The sequence below is a fragment of the Linepithema humile genome, chromosome 8 (genome assembly GCF_040581485.1).
Source record: "Linepithema humile isolate Giens D197 chromosome 8, Lhum_UNIL_v1.0, whole genome shotgun sequence".
Classification (NCBI taxonomy): domain Eukaryota; kingdom Metazoa; phylum Arthropoda; class Insecta; order Hymenoptera; family Formicidae; genus Linepithema; species Linepithema humile.
Window position 1 is genome coordinate 6,643,892 of NC_090135.1, and position 20,554 is coordinate 6,664,445.

The 20,554-nt window shown below is 35.9% G+C and overlaps 3 protein-coding genes across 8 annotated transcripts in view; 2 read left to right on the plus strand and 1 right to left on the minus strand.

The window, feature by feature from the left end:
- Positions 1-1,462: 1,462 nt before the first annotated feature.
- LOC105677906 (divergent protein kinase domain 2A) lies at positions 1,463-3,309 on the plus strand. The gene is made up of 4 exons (XM_012376791.2): positions 1,463-2,226; positions 2,370-2,673; positions 2,756-2,886; positions 3,007-3,309. The coding sequence occupies exons 1-4, from the start codon at positions 1,627-1,629 to the stop codon at positions 3,235-3,237; spliced, it is 1,266 nt and encodes a 421-aa protein (XP_012232214.2). The 5' UTR covers positions 1,463-1,626; the 3' UTR covers positions 3,238-3,309.
- Positions 3,310-3,498: 189 nt separating this feature from the next.
- Positions 3,499-8,160, minus strand: LOC105677933 (eukaryotic translation initiation factor 2-alpha kinase 1-like). Of its 5 annotated transcripts, none has more exons than XM_012376847.2 (9): positions 8,144-8,160; positions 7,598-7,766; positions 6,484-6,657; positions 6,122-6,278; positions 5,283-6,045; positions 4,939-5,115; positions 4,714-4,866; positions 4,484-4,618; positions 3,499-4,422 (listed from the first exon to the last, which is right to left on the minus strand). In XM_012376847.2, exons 2-9 carry the CDS (start codon positions 7,713-7,715, stop codon positions 4,177-4,179), a joined length of 1,923 nt encoding a protein of 640 aa, XP_012232270.2. In that variant the 5' UTR covers positions 7,716-7,766; positions 8,144-8,160; the 3' UTR covers positions 3,499-4,176. The 5 variants fall into 5 exon arrangements, with proteins under 5 accessions (XP_012232270.2, XP_012232271.2, XP_012232269.2 ...); XM_012376848.2 differs by lacking the exon at positions 8,144-8,160 and having other exon boundaries at positions 5,283-5,491; positions 5,618-6,045; positions 7,598-8,052; XM_012376846.2 differs by lacking the exon at positions 8,144-8,160 and adding an exon at positions 7,841-8,050.
- A 1,144-nt stretch (positions 8,161-9,304) lies between these two features.
- The window catches only part of Smg6 (Smg6 nonsense mediated mRNA decay factor), an 85,880-nt gene continuing 74,630 nt past the window's right edge, over positions 9,305-20,554 (plus strand). Inside the window, exons 1-17 of one of the 2 annotated variants that reach the window (XM_012376803.2) lie at positions 9,305-9,570; positions 10,590-11,040; positions 11,184-11,463; positions 11,546-11,824; positions 11,895-12,145; positions 12,247-12,438; positions 12,522-12,657; positions 12,767-12,939; positions 13,072-13,299; positions 13,380-13,718; positions 13,799-13,957; positions 14,054-14,578; positions 14,657-14,735; positions 14,815-14,925; positions 15,009-15,020; positions 16,027-16,251; positions 16,645-16,706. In XM_012376803.2, coding sequence (XP_012232226.1) covers positions 9,456-9,570; positions 10,590-11,040; positions 11,184-11,463; positions 11,546-11,824; positions 11,895-12,145; positions 12,247-12,438; positions 12,522-12,657; positions 12,767-12,939; positions 13,072-13,299; positions 13,380-13,718; positions 13,799-13,957; positions 14,054-14,578; positions 14,657-14,735; positions 14,815-14,925; positions 15,009-15,020; positions 16,027-16,251; positions 16,645-16,706 — 3,617 coding nt within the window. In that variant the 5' untranslated portion in view covers positions 9,305-9,455. The remainder of the gene's footprint in view (positions 9,571-10,589; positions 11,041-11,183; positions 11,464-11,545; positions 11,825-11,894; positions 12,146-12,246; positions 12,439-12,521; positions 12,658-12,766; positions 12,940-13,071; positions 13,300-13,379; positions 13,719-13,798; positions 13,958-14,053; positions 14,579-14,656; positions 14,736-14,814; positions 14,926-15,008; positions 15,021-16,026; positions 16,252-16,644; positions 16,707-20,554) is intronic. The other variant, XM_012376804.2, reaches the window with a different exon arrangement.

The window sequence follows — 20,554 nt, forward strand, 5'->3', positions numbered from 1 at the left end:
GAGAAGAAATGCTCGAGCATAGCGGCAAGCGGCATACCGTACGCCGTACGCATTAATATGCAGTGTATAGTCTTTTATGCAACAGTGTATGGAAATAAACGATCAAAATGGTATACTGTAGAGCTTGTGGCATAACAGCAGCAGCTCGAAATCATGGAATAACGTTTCATCGGTTAGTATTATCAACAATAATGAGATTTTTATTTTGGAGATTATAATCATATGTATAGTATTGTGAAATTGTAGATTCACAATAATTACTAAATAATTTTCACTCACAAACAGGTTTCCGAAAAATCCGGATCAAAGAAATGCATGGATAAATTTTTGTAAGGACGAAGGATTCAATATAAATTTAGATTTTAGATTTTAACATTGCTCTTATGGAAATACTGCACGAGTGCAATCCCAATAAAAAACGCCATTAAAATTTGGTATTATTGTTGCATATTATAGTTATTTTCTTTTAATTGTACATTATTTCCTAATTAAACATAACAAGTCATTCAATATTGGCGCCCTTGAGCGGCCATCTTGAGCGACCACTTTATATAGTCACTTCCGTCCGCACTTTTACGACCAAACGCTCCCTCCTGTTTCTTTTTACTCAATGCTTTAGACTCGGTTTCCTCTATTCCTTAGGCCGGCGTCACATAGAACCCGTAATCCGTAATCCGCACCGGAAGTCCGCAAAAGTTACTAAGGATTGCGTCCGTAACGTTACGTGTGTTTTTTCTCCTTGTGTCCCATGGAGCCGTAAATACACACGTAACGGTATTACTATTTTTTATTTAACAGATTATAATTATTTATTTGTATTTTATTCATAAGAAAACTACAGAATATATTATAATTTTAACAAAAATTTTAATTAAATCGTCAAATTTAGTTAAATAAATAAAATTAAAAAAAGCATTACTAGTAATAACTAGTAACTTTTAGTAACTTTTACGGAAATTTCATGGAATTACGGCTCCATGGGACACAAGGAGATAAAACACACGTAACGTTACGGACGCAATCCCTAGTAACTTTTGCGGACTTTCGGTGCGGATTACGGATTACGGGTTCTATGTGACGCCGGCCTTAGTCCGTGATCCATGGAGCCGTAATTCCATGAAATTTCCGTAAAAGTTACTACAAGTTACTAGTTATTACTAGTAATGCTTTTTCTAATTTTATTTATTTAACTAAATTTGACGATTTAATTAAAACTTTTGTTAAAATCATAATATATTCTGTAGTTTTTTTATGAATAAAATACAAATAAACAATTATAATCTGTTAAATAAAAAATAGTACTACCGTTACGTCTGTATTTACGGTTCCATGGGACACAAGGAGATAAAAACACACGTAACGTTACGGACGAAATACTTAGTAACTTTTGCGGGCTTCCGGTGCGGATTACGGATTACGGGCTGTATGTGACGGCACCCTTATGCTATGCATATGCAGTTATGTCATTTTGTGTGTGATGGCCTTTAACCTAAAATTGAGCTGCCATCTAGGCTCAACTTAACCTAAATAAGCGCGTTATCTCTTAGACGCTTACAGAAATAAGTTATTTTTTTAACAAAAATTTTTGCAAGAAAATTTGCCAAAGTGAGACATAAATACCGACTCATGATCCTATATTATATATACAATATCTTAAAAAGAAAATGGAAGATATTATTTTTTGTCATCTACTTATTGATAATAGTTTATCAAATGAATATAAAAAGTTTTTTATATCCTTCTATAACACAATATACAGAGATAAATAAGTGTCCAGTGTGTTATGGAGTTTCTGCATGCTTTAATATTTATGAAGCAGAATTATGGCGTGAATTCACTGTAGTACTTATTCACTTATTTGATGTCAAAAATGCGTTCTTTGGAACGTATAATCAAACCCAAGTAGTGTTAAAGAAATTGGCATACTCTACAGAATTAAAAGCATTTGATATTGCATGGTGTAATAAGTTCCATCGACAATATCCTTGCTCAAATATTTTACTGGACAATTATACAACAGATTTTTATGATTCTATTGAACAAACTATTACTTTGAATTTCTCGAAGGACGATGCTAGTCGTTTAAGACTTTGTCCAACGGTACAACATTTGGATGATTTCCTTCGTAATGTTCACCTTAACAACAAACATTTTATTAATAACACACAATATTTAATTAATCTGTGGACATTGGTTTCTATAAATCCGGAACCACTGATTCTTCAGGTAAATTGTAAAAACATAGAAAGTATATATAGTTTATAGAAAGAAATTAATTATTATATGATATTAAAATGAATAAATAAAGTTAAATGAGTAAAGTTAGATATATAATGATACACATTTGAATTAGATCTTATTTATCTCAGATATTATCTGCTGAAGATGGATGGCCTGTACCAAAATATTTTGGAGCATGTGGTCGGATTGTTATGGAAGAATATGTTGGACTCCCACTTTCTAGTTATTATGACAAGCCCTGGATTCAAAGAGCAAAAATCGTTTCAAGTCTTTTAAACGCCGCTTATATGTTTACATTTAAAGATGAAAAATTTGGTTTTTATTTAACAGATATTTCAGTTGATAATATTGCTATTGATCACATGAAAAGTGAAGCAAAATTTATTGATTTAGAAAATATCATTGTTGTCGACAAGAATATTTCTCATGAAGGTAATACATTTTTGTTATAAAAATCTTTATAATTTGAGATATAGTAGAATAAATATACATTTACATGATAAATCATTGGTAGACAAACCAAAAGAATGGGAAGAATTACAAGAGAACACGATGCATATTCACTGTCCCAATTGTTTTGCTTTTTCCGCTGAGGATATTTGCAATCATCATCTGAGTGATCATAACTATTACGCCATTTGTCAAGTAATTGATTTATACATATGTCATAAAATATATATAAGCATGCATCAATTGTATATTTGTTCACATCATGTTAAATATATATTTGTCATACATTTTAAATAGAAATTTTTCTAATTGCAGCTTTTGTCAAATTCAGAAAGTGAATTTTCATTTCCTGGTGGCTTTCTTCATGACATACCTATCAGTATTCAACAGCAATATCCAAATATTGAGAATCTATTGCAACAATGTGCCATTCCTAATTCTACTAATTCTACCAGGATCACTTCCGGCCAACAACTCAAAACCCTATTAGATACAATTATAGAGAGACATTATCTCAATATGAATGCAACGAAACAAATAGTTTAAGTTATAATAAGTTTAAGTTATGGTAACTTGAGAAAAATATTTTTATATTAAATTATTATGTTGTATAGCTCAGCATTATGTTTATGCTTTATTCCTTTTTTTCCTTCCTATATCTTTTCAAAAAATATTTTATTCATGTTTTATATCATCTATTTTTATAAAAAAAACTTAATATTATATTGCAAAATAATTCAATTAATATAATTATAAAAAAACAATCTTAATCAAGTTTAAAATAATTGAGGAAAAAAACACTTGTAGTATCGTTTGTTTCATTCCTTTAATATTTAACTATAATTTGCAATATTTTGCAAATTTTTGCAACAAAGAATCTATACTTATTCACAGCATACATAAAATAATGCTATTTGGTCAAACAAATTTACATACATTTTAATAAATATAATGATATATGTACATGTCTAATATTTATATCGTAAATTTATGCATATTAACAATAAAAAATATTTGTAATAATAAATATTGCATGATAGTTCTGCATACTTCAATCTTAAAATTATTACTAATTGTGAATTGTTGTTTTATCATATATCAAATAGTTCAAATTATATACAATATGTATAATTGATGTGTAAACTTATTGTGTAAAAAAGTTATCAATATAAATTATGACTGTACAAAGCAAAGAACTGGCGATATAAGAATTATTTGTATCAATACATTCCATATATATATATATATATGTAATGTAACGTATGCATGTATGTATATATGTAATGTATGTGTATGCTTGCTATACCTTTCTAAAAAATTAGTTTAAAATTTAAATTTTTAGACTTTCTTAGTTGCTTTATCTTATTTTATCATGCAATAATACTTTATCATAAAAGCACTATATTGTTAAAAAAAGATCGTATTCGGCAGTCTTATTAACGTCATGTCAAGTCTTACGAGTTTATCTCCTTTTAACATAACAATCTATTTTATAGTATTTTCTAACGGCATTTGGCGATGCTTTTTAACTTCTTCCTTCAATAACGCAATTGTTTCTTCTAATTCTTGAATCGTATTATTTTTATCGTGAAGATCTTTTTCTAAACCTACAACCGTATTTTTCAATTCAGTTATTAACATATCTTTATCATCCTTTAAATCCTGCAGAAGTTGATTTGTCGATGGCCGTTCAGCGGGATCTTCTTGTATCATTTGCGTGATTATTTGTGCCTAAACGACCAAAGTTTATTAAAATGTACCTAAATATAACATAAAATGTTTTAAAACTTACCCATTTACGTCGCTCTTTGGTAAGAGTTTCTATGTTACCACATTTTAAGCAGCTAATTATAGAACTCAATTCCATCAGAGTTTGTGTTGGAATTGAAAGCTCCGTGAGGACAATTCCTACACTGTAGACATCACTCTGCAAGTAAAAAAATTTTTAATTAAAATGTAAATATATTGAAATATATTTTTATACTTATCAAAAAATTTTTTTCTTTTTTCTCTTCTAATTACCTTTGGATCACACATTCCCTGCAGTTGTTCTGGTGCTGCATACATATGAGTACCAATTATAGAGTGATGGTTTTTTCGTTGTGGACAAGCTAAACCGAAATCGCCTAGTTGAATTTGAAGTTGACCAGATGTCGAAATAAATATATTACTCGGCTGTAACATAAAATGTATGTCATATTTCAGAAAAGTGCATTATTCTACAAACATTAATATGTAAATATTTACTTTTATATCATGATGTACGATTTTTTGAGAGTGAATATAATCAATTCCAAGAAGAATTTGTTGCAACACCGCTCTAATTATTGCATGGGGTGTTGTATTTATTCTACAGCGCATCCACTCTTCAAGTGTTTGTTCGCACAGGGCCATTTGGATGTACAAAGTTATGTACTGTCCATTCTATATACAATACAAAACCAATATGAAGATGTGTGTATGTGTGCGTGTGTGTAAATACATTGTAGGACATATAATTTTTATTTAAACGTCTTACATGATTTGTATTGGCTTAATAATGTATAAGCAATTGATTTCATATTTGTTAATCAACAAATCATCCTACTCACCCCATTGGAGGTGCCTCCATTATATGCGCATAGTTCTTGATGACCGTTGGACTCTTCATAGGAACTACTACGATCCTCTTCAGGAGAATCAGTATTATCTTCAATTGTTATATCTAAATTTTCATTATTTTCACTATTTCTAAAAGATACTACGTCTGAATCAGTTTCTTCGCTATCTTTTTGTGTACTTTCCTTATTTATTCGTTTTCCTATAATATTAGTTGATGAATTGAGCTCGTCAAATCTTTCATTAACATCAAAACTAGTGGCTATAAGGTCACGAACACTGCTATCCACCTCACTTTGCTGTTCGATTTCCGCGTTGATATACATACCGATTGTGTGATTTTCTTTATCAAATAATATATCTTGCCTGTCACTGTATCTGTTACTATGTGAATCTTTAATAGATTGTGAATTGCACGATTTGGACTCTTGCGTGCAATTTGACGCACGTGATTTATATGAGCTGCGATTTGTGGACGGTACATTCGAAACAAATAATGGCAGGAATGTCGTTTCAATCCAAGCTGCTTTGTAAGGTACAATATTGGGATGATTTAATTTAGCCAATGTTTTCACTTCATTTAAATACTGCTCTATGGTCTCCATACACTTAGAGGATACCATTATTTTTTTTATTGCATATTCAGTACCATCGAGACGATGCAACGCTCTAAAAACTTTACCGAAACCTCCGCCAGCAATAAAATTCAATTCGCGAAATTCCCGATGATAACGGGATAATTCCGACACTAGGGCTCTGCGAATAAAAATAATATTTTAATGTTGTTACAATGTTATATGTACAAAAATTTGTAACAAACACGCTACAATACCTGGGTATTTGCAATGTACTTTCACTTCCAGTTACATTGCGTGCGATTGTGACAAGACGGTAAAGGGCACGTTGATAATGTCCCCTTACTACATCCAATTCCATCATATTATAGGAATCATCAATTAATTGTGATTCGTGCAGTTTATCACAGATAGCTGTTGGTATAAATATATTAAATATATTCAATATATTATTAATTATAATTATATTATTAATATATAAATATATTTTTGATATTTTAATATATTCTTAAGAGATATTTCAATAAATATATCACAATAAATATATCAATTTATATAAATATTTCTATAAAATATAGTTCTACAATAATAAGTAATGAAACAAACTCTCATAGATTACCATAGTATAATTTATTTCTGCGTATTTTATCAGACTCAAATATGGTACACAATTGTTGTATGAGTGATCCTATTAAAACACTAGAAGGAGCACATCGTTGTGCAATTTGTCCACTGGTCTCAGTTTTACTAATATTATTTAGACAAAGCGTTGATATAGTGTTATTACCGAATCCTATATAAGATCAAGAGTAATTTTCAAATTGTAGCTTCTTTCTTTATATTCTATTCTATTCTATTTTTACAAAATTATAAAGATTTTTCTATATGTAACATTTGACCGATTAATATCTTTTCAACATGGAGAAAGAATCTAAAACTTTACAAGATATTGTGGAGATAATCTCAGTTTTTAAATTTTATTTCATTGTTATTTATCAAATCTATAGACAACTCTCCTTCTTTGCTTTGCAATCGATCAAATGTACTGAAAACAATCTAATCTAGGGACCCAAACGTTTGCTACTTTAATATAATTCACTGAAATATTCTAAGCACAATTTTAAGCACAAACAACATGCATAGTTCTTTATCCCATTCTTATAATATCATTTGTTTTAAAGCTTTTTGGTCCATACTAATCTTTAATATATGAGACATTGATTTTGAAAGTGGTGTAAGTCCAATTAAAAAAAAATCGATATATTTTTGAATAAACTAAAAAATATATTTAATATTTTGTGGACATAAAAAAGTGGACTTACATTTTAAAAGTAAATGGCTCATATATGATGCAACAATGCAAAATAAAAAATATAATAGAAAAATTTAATACAGTGTATTAATATACAATGTAATATAATGTATAAATTTAATACAATGTATTATAAACGCATGTTTATAATACATAGACGTGTTTAAAAGATCTTTTTGTTTTTAATGTTCAAACGAATTATTCGCTTTAGAAAAGGTTTTGTTTCAAAAACATCGAACATTATTAATATATTGTGCAATCCTTTCTTCTCTAAAAATGTGTTTTTTGTATTTTCGCAGAAAAATAAACATTTTAAAATACTTTCTAAAGAGAATAATTTAAATATAAGCATGTGTATTAAAGAATGTTATTCACAGATGGTTCAAAAAAGGCGCGAGACATGATATTGATGTGAGGTTACCTTCGTCAAATGTTGTTACAGTTGATAGAGAGTTCCAAGGATGATTCTCCTCCTCCATATTTTCTGTTTTTTCGCAATCGATAGATTCCAAATTTTCTTTTCTGTGTACTTGTTCCATGTCGGTCCATGCGAGACCAGACTACTTGACAGCTCGATGACTTTTCTCAAACTGTAAGATTGGTTGCTATTACCTTCATACATATTCTACCGACCTCTTCCGAAATTTTCTCTCGGCCACCCCACCTGTATAATACAGTTTTAGGCACAAGAGCAGTCATTAAAAGTCGCGAACACCGATTCAAAGCAACCCGCGACTCCTCGAATCTTAGCATTATATGAAATACAAAGCAGGTTCGAACACCCGAGAACATTCTGGAAGTTTCTTTCATCAGATACTAATCTAGTATAATGTGGTGTAAAATTTGTTGAATAAAGATGCGTTCATCAACTTTAGTCTAATTGTTGATCTCGGTAAATTCTATTCTCGAATTCTAAAGATCTATTTCAACAAATTTGCGCAAAACAAAATAATATTTTATTTCGTACTTTTCAAATCAAAACTTATCCATGATTGATATTAGCTTCTTGACAATATTGACGATGATAACTCGTAAGCATATATGAATTCGAAATGGTTTGAAAAGAGAAAATATGTATAGATGGCAACTTTAAGGTGCCTTTTCACGCTGAGTTATTCTGTTTGAATGTTTTGTCAATTTCATCTAAGGTCTGTTCTTTTTAGATGAACTAGCTGCACTAGTTCAGAGTTTATCTTTTTTCCTCCACATTGGAGGGATTCAAGAAAAAATATGTAATTTGCAACATGCAACTGCATACTTTTTTTTAAAACCAATGTGTTTTTTTTATATACCAATTCATTTGTCTCATTATTTTGTGCATAAAAGTATTAAGCATTGAGTAAAAAGAAACAGGAGGGAGCGTTTGGTCTTAAAAGTGCGGACGGAAGTGACTATATAAAGTGGTCGCTCAAGATGGCCGCTCAAGAGCGCCAATATTGAATGACTTGTTATGTTTAATTAGGAAATAATGTACAATTAAAAGAAAATAACTATAATATGCAACAATAATACCAAATTTTAATGGCGTTTTTCATTGGGATTGCACTCGTGCAGTATTTCCATAAGAGCAATGTTAAAATCTAAAATCTAAATTTATATTAAATCCTTCGTCTTTACAAAAATTTATCCATGCATTTCTTTGATCCGGATTTTTCGGAAACCTGTTTGTGAGTGAAAATTATTTAGTAATTATTGTGAATCTACAATTTCACAATACTATACATATAATTATAATCTCCAAAATAAAAATCTCATTATTGTTGATAATACTAACCGATGAAACGTTATTCCATGATTTCGAGCTGCTGCTGTTATGCCACAAGCTCTACAGTATACCATTTTGATCGTTTATTTCCATACACTGTTGCATAAAAGACTTATACACTGCATATTAATGCGTACAGCGTACGGTATGCCGCTTGCCGCTATGCTCAAGCATTCCCTCTCACTTTCAAAAAGTGGTCGCTCAAGATGGCTGCCATGACGTACATCCGTCCGCGGATTTACCTAGTCCTGGCTAGTATATGCTCCCTCCTGTTTCTTTTTACTCAATGGCTCCGCTTAGACGTTGAAATAGGGAACGAGTAGTCTATACTTACTATGTCTATGCTCAATATTTAAAATTCAACCAATTCAACGCAAAGAACAATTCTGATATCACGTGACCAAAAACTACCACAGCAGTTGGTTATTTTTGATTGAGTGCAACGTGAAAAAGCACCTTTATAGCACAGAAAACGATATACAGAACAGCATCTGATGTTTCATTTCGTTCATGGATGTCAGTGCGTGTGAAAAAAGTCTCGATACGATTGCATGCGATGCATGAGCGATTGTATTTCAATATGGCGAACCGCGACAAAGGACGCAGAAAGTGGGGAGGATTTTCACAAGGTACTTTAACAAAAATGTTATTTTTTCACGATTGCGACGAAACGATGTCGTGCTGCCGTTGATTATATTTGCACACCTAACTCCGGACCGAATTTGTGAGCTTCCTCGCGGCTCGGATTGATGTGCAAAGTTAACCTCACTAAACAAGCTAACCTATAACACAGCACTGTGATGTCGCGTTATTTTATGGCGTTTAACGACGCGATGATTGAATTCGGCGATCACGATGGATCTTAGCTAATAAAGTAAATTTGATATCATTGATCTCTAATGGTCTTCAATTGGATAGTATTTTTTTTCGAAGATGCACTGTGCATAGTAAATTTCAGTACTGTCAAGAATGTCAACACAAATGATTTCTTGTGCTTCCGCAAAAGTTGATATCTTGCCGTCCCGATTTTCTAACTTTGCTATACCCATTAAGTGATAAACGACTTTTGTTATATGATCCCCAAGATGCATCAAATGTGTATGTTTATTGAATTTTTCTTTATCTTCTCTTGTGTCACATTCTCATCTGTGTGTGTTTGTGTGTGTATAATATTGCATTCAACTAAAGAATCTTTCAAAGATGTTTTATGGGGAACATTATTATGGTATTGCAGTACTGTTTTATCCATAATTATCTGTCTACGCAAAAATTAGATACATGTAAAATATTTGTTTTAATATCATTTTTATCAGAACAGATCTATCTTTGTTGCTGTATTTTTGTCATTGTACTATAGAAATAATGAAAAAAATCGATTTAAAATATATTATAACATATATACTATATATACTATATGTACAGTGTACATAATATATCGTTATTTATTTAAAAAAACATTGTTATTATATTATATGCAACATTTACTGAAATTTCTACTGAAATGTTTTCAACAATTATTTATATGTATAATCAATAAAATAACTGTGAGATATATGTAAGATATTTGAATAAAATAATCATGATTGTATAGAAAAAAAATTGATTACAATTTTTTTTCTATGAACTGTATTCCAAAATTAATTTTCAGAACTGATGAGTTCTAAGGTAGAGAAAGATAGAATGGCGGGGATGCGTGGCGGAGGGAATAGAGCATCCCAGGCCTTATACAGACCAGGAAGTGGCCCTTTACGTAAGTCAGGCAGATCCAGTAGCGTCACTGATGAATACGACAACGAAAACGGCGCGCAAGAAAAATCCAGATCAACCTCCATCCAAAATCGTTTGAGACAGCCACAATCCAATCGGTCCAATCAAGCACAGGATAGTCCACCTTTATCACAAATTGATAATGTAACAGAAAAACTGGACAATACCCATATTGACTATAGAAGTAGCAGCAACAATGAATCCGTACAGAGCATTGGTCAGAATAGTAGCGGAGGAGGAAATGATCCGAAAAGGAAAAATAGAAAACCTGAGCAATTGTTGTATGTACCGAAAAAAGTAAAGGAAGCAATGGAGATGGATGGATCGAATAGGTAATTAATCAATTCTGCTTCCATTCATGTGAGATGTGAAAAATAATTATGAAATACAAATAATCTCTGTCGTAAGAGGACAATGTAACAGTACTTATTTATTACATTATTTTATAATAGCAGTTATTAATTTTTTTTTTCAGATCTCCCAGTCGCAATGTTTTGGAACGAGAGAGAGAAGACAGTGATGATCGTGACTCCCACTCCAATCGTAGTCATAAAAGCGATCGTAACCGCCCGAGCTTTCACAGTGCGCGAGACAATAACAATGAAGGCAGAGGTAGAGAGGACAACAGTAAACGATACTCGGGTAATCGCCGACATCGTCACGCCAACGAGAACGAGGAGCGTTGGCGATTCGATTCGCCAGTGTCGGCTAAAAACTGTGCGAATCGAAAGGACAATCTGCGCGAAGTTAGACAAGTACGTGCGAATCAAAACAATCTAATTGAATTAGAAATAATTGCGGAATTTAGAAAATATTTTTTTTTTTGCGCCTTACCAGGGCTCGGAACCTTTATCTGTGACCAACCAGAATGATTTTAATCGTACGAGAGACACGCGCAGTGTGGAACCTGCTGGACATCCGGATAAGTTTCAAGGGAAGCCACCCTCGGGCAGGCGTAACAATGGGAAAGAAAGTTTGGTGAAAAATACCAAGTTAGAATCTCTGCCACCACGATTGCAAAAGAAATATCTCATTGACAATGGATATGCGTTGCCCAGTAATAATCCGGGAACGTCCGCAGAGGAGTGTTGGAATGGTACCAGTGTTGTATTTCAGGTAGAGATCTGTCGATCAATTTTTGTCGAATATGGCGATTTGCGACTAAAGCAACACGAATTTCTCGCAGGGATCATCCAGTTACAATTATCCACCAGCGATTCAACATTCGCAAACGATGCAAAGCTTGCCGCCATCCGGGCCTTTACCGCCACAATCTCATTGGGCGAACACCGTACCGGTGAGAGGCAGGGGAAGAGGTAGACTCAGACCCGAGGACATGGATGGTACAGCCAGTGGCGTTTTTAGACCTGTAACTCCTGAACAGTACTCCGCGCCGAGCTCAAGATCCCATACACCCAGCCAGGAGTATATGAATCGGTACGAGCAATATTTATTCGTATTTACATTTGATCTTTCGACGCAACGCGAAGTACGTAACATGTGCAAGATTGAAACGTAACAAGATTCATGGCTAACAGGTCTTACGATCGTCGCGGTAGTAACAGCACTATGTACACCAGCATGGAAAGCTTGAGCCGCGCCGATAGCGTAATGATGCCGCCGCCATCGTCCGCATCGCCCGCAACGTCGCAATCGAATTCAAATAAAGGCCACAGGTCACCCGAAAGTCATCGTAAAGGCACACTATCACCGACCAACAATCGCAACACGTAATGAAATATTCGAGTAGTCGTTTATTTTTGTCTCTTGTATTTGTTGCACATGTTTGATAACTTAATTATTATTGATCAAGGCAAAGAACTATAATCAGCAATACTCATGACCATAATTCTGGCCTGGATAAGCAGGGCAATCAATCAGCCATGAGACATAGCTTCACAAAAAGCGATTCATTTCATCCATCATCTAATACCGCATCTGAAAACTTTGTAAGTACAAATAAATAACATATCAATATACGAATAAGTTAATAAATCAATATTTGAAGTATTCTCTCTCAATGACAAATGTGTAGAATTGTATTTTTTTTTAAATTAGGACTGGAGTGAAGAGGTTGAGTTGAACGAAAAATTAGAACAGGAGCATCTAAGCCGTAGCTCGTCTGTATTGAGTATTCGCGAGGGCGCAAATATGCCGCGAAGTCAGGCCGTAGGCGAGAGTCACAAGCGACGTAAAAAGAAAAAGCGCGATAAGCAGCGTGATACCGATCGGTAAAGATGACTGTTGTATTACTATCTTTTTGTCATCTATATTGCTAATCTTTTTTATCGATTAAAAGACGGTATGACACGGTACGCCAAAGAATTCTTTGTTTAATGTAATTACTTTTGAAATTGTTCAAGTGCCAGTAGCAGAGACAAAGGACGAGGCAACAGTCGCGAGCGTCAAAAGAACCAGCAGAATCGAGAGAACAACAACTACAACAATCAAAAGAATAGTAATAATAACAATAACAGCAATAGGCGGTACGATCACAGGAGGCGTAGTATTATTCAACGTAGCCGGGAATCGAGTAAAGAAAGAAGTTACGGTAGCAGTTACAGAAATTTCGACGATCTCCATAGACGAAGGTATTGACTGCTTCAAAGATTGTACACAAGCGCAATTTTCAAGTGCGAATAATCTTTTATTACGAATGTTTCTTTTTCAGAACCGATAGGTACTTAGATGAAGATTGGAGAACGGGCAGAAAGATATCGATTTGCGATTCGGACGACGGAAGACAAACCCCTAAAGTTTCCTCTCACACGGCACCACTTTCCAGCGCAAATTCGAACTCAACCGCGCATCGATCATCTCCAACGGGATACAGCAATGCTCAGCCGGGCGTTTTGATCTTGCCTAATGACGCTAATCAGTCGCCGCCCAATCAAACGATCTCAGCTTCTCAGCAAGGAGCCGGGCAACAGCAGAGAACGCTGTTCGACCCGAATAACCCGCATAAACCTATTGTTATCACCTCACCTGGAAGTAGAGCAGCTGTACAAAGGTAAAACTCTGACCGTACCCCGTTTTCTTTCGATTGATTAGCTGCAGAAACTAACAAATGGCGATTTTGTTCTTTTTAAGGGACAACGATATGCAAGTTTCTAGCGTTCCGGTATTCCAGTCTAATACATCGTCGCATTATTCTTTCCAAAGCGCCCAACTAGACGGCATGCCACCGCCGTATATGAACGACCAAGTCGGAAATACGAGACCTTCGTGGTATGACCCGTATTCACCCAGGTACGTGTTATTTAATTATCTATTTGTCGTTATACGATGTCTAAATATTGTTATACGTTATGCTTTTGTATAATATAATATTGTTTGTCCCGATAGTTTTCACTCAGCAAAGAATCACTGCCTTCTCTTGGACATAGAGCGCGCCGATCTGGAATTACAATGGATATTAAGTTCCGGTGGCTTTACGTCGCGTTTGGAAAGAGTCTCATACATACGACACTTCCTTCAACTGAGCTTGAAAATCTTACTGGAGACCGATATCAAGTTCTGCCAAGCGGAGAACGTCGAGCAACACTTTTGGAAGATATTGTTTTATAATTTAATCGAGATGTTGCGAAAAGCGATGCCCAAAGAGAATTCGGAAGGACGAGAGCACTACAAGCAGATAATGTTGAATATCATTGACGAGGGCACCACTTATCTGGAAAGTTTATTGACCACTCTTGAAACTACGTACGAATTCAAGTTGGACACATTTCTTGCGTCGTCGAGCTTACCTAAAGGTCTCGGACTTTTGGGACTGGCTTTAGTCAGCGCGCAAAAGATATTTCTGTTCTTGGGAGACTTGGCGAGATACAAGGAGCAAGCAAACGAAACGAGTAACTATGGAAAATCGAGGCAGTGAGTATTCATACTGATGTGACGTAATAATGATGTCAAACATTCGGAATATTTAACATAACCTTTTTTTCTCCACAGATGGTATCTCAAAGCCCAGCAAATCAATCCTAAAAATGGCAGACCTTACAATCAGCTTGCCTTACTAGCGCATTATGCAGTATGTATTCATAATATTACATTTGTTGTGATGAATGTGTAACTCAACGCACATTTCTCAATGTTTACTGACCTTTCAGAGACGGAAATTGGATGCTGTATATTATTACATGCGATCTCTTATGGCGTCCAATCCGTTTCACTCTGCTAGAGAAAGTCTCATAGCGCTCTTCGACGAAAACAGAAAGAAGGTAAGGAAACTTGTCAAATGTATCGTTAAACCGTTTGTCTTTATACTAACGTTAATAATATTTTAATTTTCTTTTGCCGCCAGTATCTACATTATGTAAGTAAATTTTGATACTTGGTGTGAACCCTTTAGATATTCATTCATCATTCATTTATTTGGTCAAGGCTTTATTATTTGTTTGTTATTTTATTGCTAGTTATTTGAGATTTTTATATTTTGCGTGCTTTTGAGCCTTGACATTTCGAGCCATCTGTGCACTTAAAATCTTTATATTCTCTTAACTCATGGTGGCGAATAGCCTCTTGCACAACTACTAGTTAAGACAGTAAATATTATTCTTGCATATATTTCGCATTAACTAATAGCTATTTTTACGTCAATCGCTCGTGCGAATAATGCTTCAATCAAAGATGAAGAATGTCACAAAAAGGAAAACATACAAAAATCTAAAAATACCGAAAAAAGGTTGCTAGCTGTACTTGAAAAAAAAATTGAAACAAGAACATTTGCTAAATGATATGCATGCAGCTTTTTTGAGGCTGCCTGTTTATAAAAACCAATGTTCTCAAGTTTCCAGAAATGCTTTGCTGTACATTTAAGTTCGACTTTTCTTATCTCTGCTACAGCTCTGCACATTTTGTCAGCATGCACTTCTCGTAGATGCAGGAATTTCTACAAATAAGAAACATAAGAACATAAATATTGTTTCATAGATGCTCCTTGTATGACTAGCTGATTATTTATTTGTATGACTAGCTGATTTATTAAAGGGAGTTCAGCAACCATTGGTGCCTTTATTTCAATGATAAAATCTTGTGATTAGTAGAATTGATGGCGATTAGTAGCACTAATTTTCGCAATTTCTTGATTTGTTAAATAAATCACAAGTTACAAAGGTGAAAGAAATTGGTCGCTGGACACTCTACATAACATTGTGCTATCTTTTACACCTGTACATGAACAGCAATGGCGAAGACGTGCATAAGTATAATGGCAAATGTAATATACACAGTTGTAAAGGCCAAATTATGCACTGCATTCGTTTTAAATGCATCACGCACACACGGTAGAGGTACTCTCTTAGTAAACGCAATATTCTTAGTACGAGTCTATCGAACGTAAGCGGAAGGAAGAGAGAGAATCGAAGGAGCGGGCAAGGATGAAGGAGAAAGAAGGCGCGAACATAATCGGCGGCGGGCTGAGAAGAGAGACGTGGATTCATCCAGGCGACGGTAGACGAGTGCGGCGTACAACGAGCGAAATCATCGAGGCCAGACTGTCCCACACAAGTGACTTGGAGGAATTATCGCAATTAACGAGTGTCGAGGTATCTATTTCGATTATGATTTCATACTTATTTAAGAGCTTTTAAAGATTTTTTTGTCGAAAGTATATTTGCCATTGGACAATAAAATTCTGCGCATTTATTAAGCATTTACAATTCTTTTAAAACACTTGTATAGATGTATATATTTAGATGATTTTGTGTATAATTGATAAACGTTAATGATGACTGATAATAATATTAATTTGATTGATAAAACCAATATATTAATAAACAAATGATTGATAAGCACGAGTGATGACTTATATTAATATTAATTTGATTGATAAAACTAATATATTGTTTTTACTGATTTTTACTTTTATTGTTAACATGTTTAATTACAACATTTTATCTATTCCTTACTGATACTCATATTTTGATTGGTTTTTTTAGGTGAACAAACGATTCGTTACTTCGTATCTCCACGTTCACGGGAAGCTCATCACTAAAATAGGGTGAGTATTGTTAATATTCTGCATTTTTCGTAAATAAAACCGGAGCGAATTCTTCAGTTGCATAATTTTGCATTGCTAGAATAACGCATTTATTTTATTTTTCCTTTTTAATCAATTTTCACAGAATTGTTATACATTAATAGTGTAGAATCTTGCAATTGCTTTTTCTTTACAAAAACTAAAAGTTTAATTATAATTGGAATTATGTGCATGTGTACGTTGTTACAAAATTATGTGCATATTTAAATAACGAAAAAATAATTTTATTCATTAACAGGTATTGCATTTTGCTCCGTCTGTTGCATATTTCGCTTTAGACTGTTCGAAGTCGATATATCGATATTAAAATGTTGCCAATTGATGTGCGCGCCAGTGATACCGCGCATTTTGGTATCACTGTTGCACGCCATTTTGTCATAACAGTTATTGTTTACGTTGCATTAGTTGAAACGGCTCGTGATTAATCGTACATTTTAACCGTAAAAAGTGTAACAAGTGCGAAAAAAAAAACCGATTAAAATGATTAGCAATTGTCGAAATATATTGGTTAGAGTTCGCGATTTACGCACCATTGAAATCGACACGGAGAATCAAAGAACTATGAGTGCACGGTGCACTTTTCACGAGATGTAAAGCAAGTAAAATGTAGTATTCAACTTCGTGCTAATCGTTATACGTTCCGTGTATCGCGATGTGATTTTCGGATTAATTTCCGTTCGATAGTGCGCTGAGTAACTTAGCACGAACTTCCGATATTCAATTCTTCAATAGAGCTGTAGCGGAGCAGTCTAAGGCGGGATTTGCAGTGGGTGGAAGGAAGTTCAATACCCTAGCTGGTGAGTACAATTATTTGTTCGTTATTTAACTGTGTATATAATGTGTTAGTAACACGTAACGAGTCCGTAACTCCACGCACTGACGCTTTCGCGGTCCCTCGCGAACCCCATCGAGCTTCACCCCGCGCAGATATGCCGCTTCATGGTATGTAGTTTCGTGTTTTCTTACACGCCGGTAAAAATGTTAATTGACAATTGCGTGGCGCCACTCGACCAGCACCGTCTCGATCGTAACAGCGGTGGCGGCGGCGGCGGCGACGATGGCGGCGGATGTTGTCTCCGCCTTGTATTATGACCTTGCGAGTATCGTGCGAGATATCTTGCGAATACCGTGACAAATCCCACGGTAATTCGCCGGCAATGCATTCGCCCCCTCGAATTTTTCATTCACTCGACGCTGGCAGCATAATTGGTTCCGCAATCGGCGGTGACGAAAGACACGGTGGTGTGTGCGATGAGGAGAGCGTAAACCGGAAGAGGAAAGGAGGAGGAGGGAGATACGGACGCTCCTCCGGTGCTCTATACACTACTAGAGCTGCGCAGAATGCGCTCGTGGTCTATAATTGGAATTGGTACCGAACCGGTGCCATTGGTTAGGTGCTTGTTAACGACACGGTACGTGCGTGGCATAGGCATACGTATAGATCGCGGACGGACGGGTACCAGCGGATGGGAAGGATGAGCGGGGAAAAAGATGGGAGTCCGTGGCAGAGTTGGATGCGTGGTATGGTTAGCTTACGGTGTTGCTGGCTCGTTGCGCGTCGCGACTGCTGCTGCTGCTGCTGCTGCTGCTGCTGCTGCTGCTGTAATGGATTTGGCTCATTACTTGCCGGAGGTGCACACACACTGGAGTCCGTCCGGCCCTACCGAGTTATGTTCAAGGCTGCCCTCGTACAACACGGTCCATCGCGGACCATTTCCTCTCCGTCCTGCCATCGCGCTTTTCGCCTTCCATTAACCCTTTCCGAGCCCTTTTTCGCCGAGAGAAAAATTTGAGCTCGTTGCAAAGTTTTTTTTATTAGATTGAGAGCTGAAAGTGAAATTGCACTTGAAACTGATTCCTAATTTTCTAGCAATTTAAATCTTCTTCTATCCCGGTAATACGTGGTTTTAATTTTTTCAAATCAGCAAACTTGTTAAAATTTTACGGAAAAGTTGACCAATTTTTTTTCAATTTATTCGACAAACTTTTTCTCAATCTAATATATGATTATTGACTGCAGGTGCCACTAATGAATTTCTTCTGGATTAATTTTGATCATTGAAAATGTATTTGTGATTTAAAATTATTTTTACATCCGCGATTGGATCACTTCATTAATTTCTTCTCTTCAAACTCGATAAGCTAAAAAGATTCAGCGGGTGAAATCAGCTATAACACGCACGATATGACATGTAGATATATTTGCATACAGGCACATAAGCAAAAAAGTATATCCACGTTTGAAAATGGCGGTTGCGAAGGGGTTGAGCGTGAGATAGGCGCGCGCGAACGCGCCACCAATACCACGGCGACGTACTCGAGCGATATCTGCGTTGGACAAATTGCTTATCGTCGATTAATATAGTAGTCCGACAGATTAAATCGCACGCTTCGTCGTGTGATTCAAGTTCGATATTTTCCCCCCGATGAGTATCATGAAGAGCGAGCATCTTGTCGCGTCGCGTTGCGCCGCGCCACGAGACGGTAATTAAACCTATAAATTGGCAGCGTGAAGGAAGAAGGCAGGAATCGTTTCATAACACTCGTAAGGCAAGAGAAGTGGTCGCCGGCCGGCGCTTCCACCGGTAGATGGGCAAGCTACGTTCTCTCGGGTCGTAGTGCCCCTCTCTCTCTCTCTCCCTCGGAAAGGAAGGGAGACGAAAGAAGAGGAGTCAGAATAAAGAGAGAAAGAAGGAGAAAGATAGAGAGAGAGAGAGAGAGAGAGAGGGGGGAGGGGGAAGGGAAAGAGCAGCGAGACCGCGCATACACACCCAGAAACTTAAGTAGTACGAGTAAGTAAAGCTACGTTATAAGGCTCCGGACCCCGGCTGGTAACACACATGGGTTTCCGATGGTCGTTTACCCGCGGCCCTGCGAGTGACGACCCCGCCCGCTTCAAGGGCACCCTCCTCGTCGCAACCTCGCGGACCAGAACCCGACTACGCCCGGCCATCCTCCTCGCCGGCGTACGCTACACGCGGACCGCAGCATACGTATCGCGCACCCATTGCGATCGTTTGAACCTCCTCTCTCGCGCTCGTCCCGATCGCTCCCGGTAGCCCGGCCGCGGCTCCCCGAAGCGATCAAATTTCCGTCGACGGAATCCGGCAGACCGCGCGGATGATTCGTTCTCGAGTTTGCGCTCCGATCGAGTCGTCGCGATATGTAAATTGGAATTTACCTCGCGACAATTAGCCGAGTCGATTTGGTTGAATTTGATAATAAGTAATGATCGTGCAATTTTGCGACGGTGAAAGAGGAATTTCAATATTAACTGTTCTTGATTCTCGCATTGCGTACCTCGCGGTCTCTTCTGTTTGCTCTCGTCTTACAGTACGTTCCGCAGAAACTTGTACGATAGTTGAGAATCCGGTAATCGATGATTAAACGATGTTCACTCGCGAAGCGTTAAAGTAAACACGCGTTTTAATGTCGTTCACGGAGCATTCGATTCACGGAGAGGTAGTGAGTATAGTGATCGACCTATCGGGCTCTGCCATCGACACTCCCGGTCTAATGGTTCATTACGATGTTGCTTATGCGTCTTTGCATTGCTGGCAAGGACGATCAGATTATACGATATGTTTTGTCAGACGGAGCTTCTTCGTGGCGACTTAACTTCGGTCTGTCAGTTCGTGACACAGCAGCATAATAAAATGTTGAAATAACGAGAAAGAAAATATGATATAAAGAAAGCGAAGAAAATATTGGCAAATGCCAATATTTAAAAATTCCGAGAAGAGTTAGTTTTTTTTGGAATGGAGATTTTACAAGTGCGAAAACGTTTTTAAAATTTGAATCAAACTATA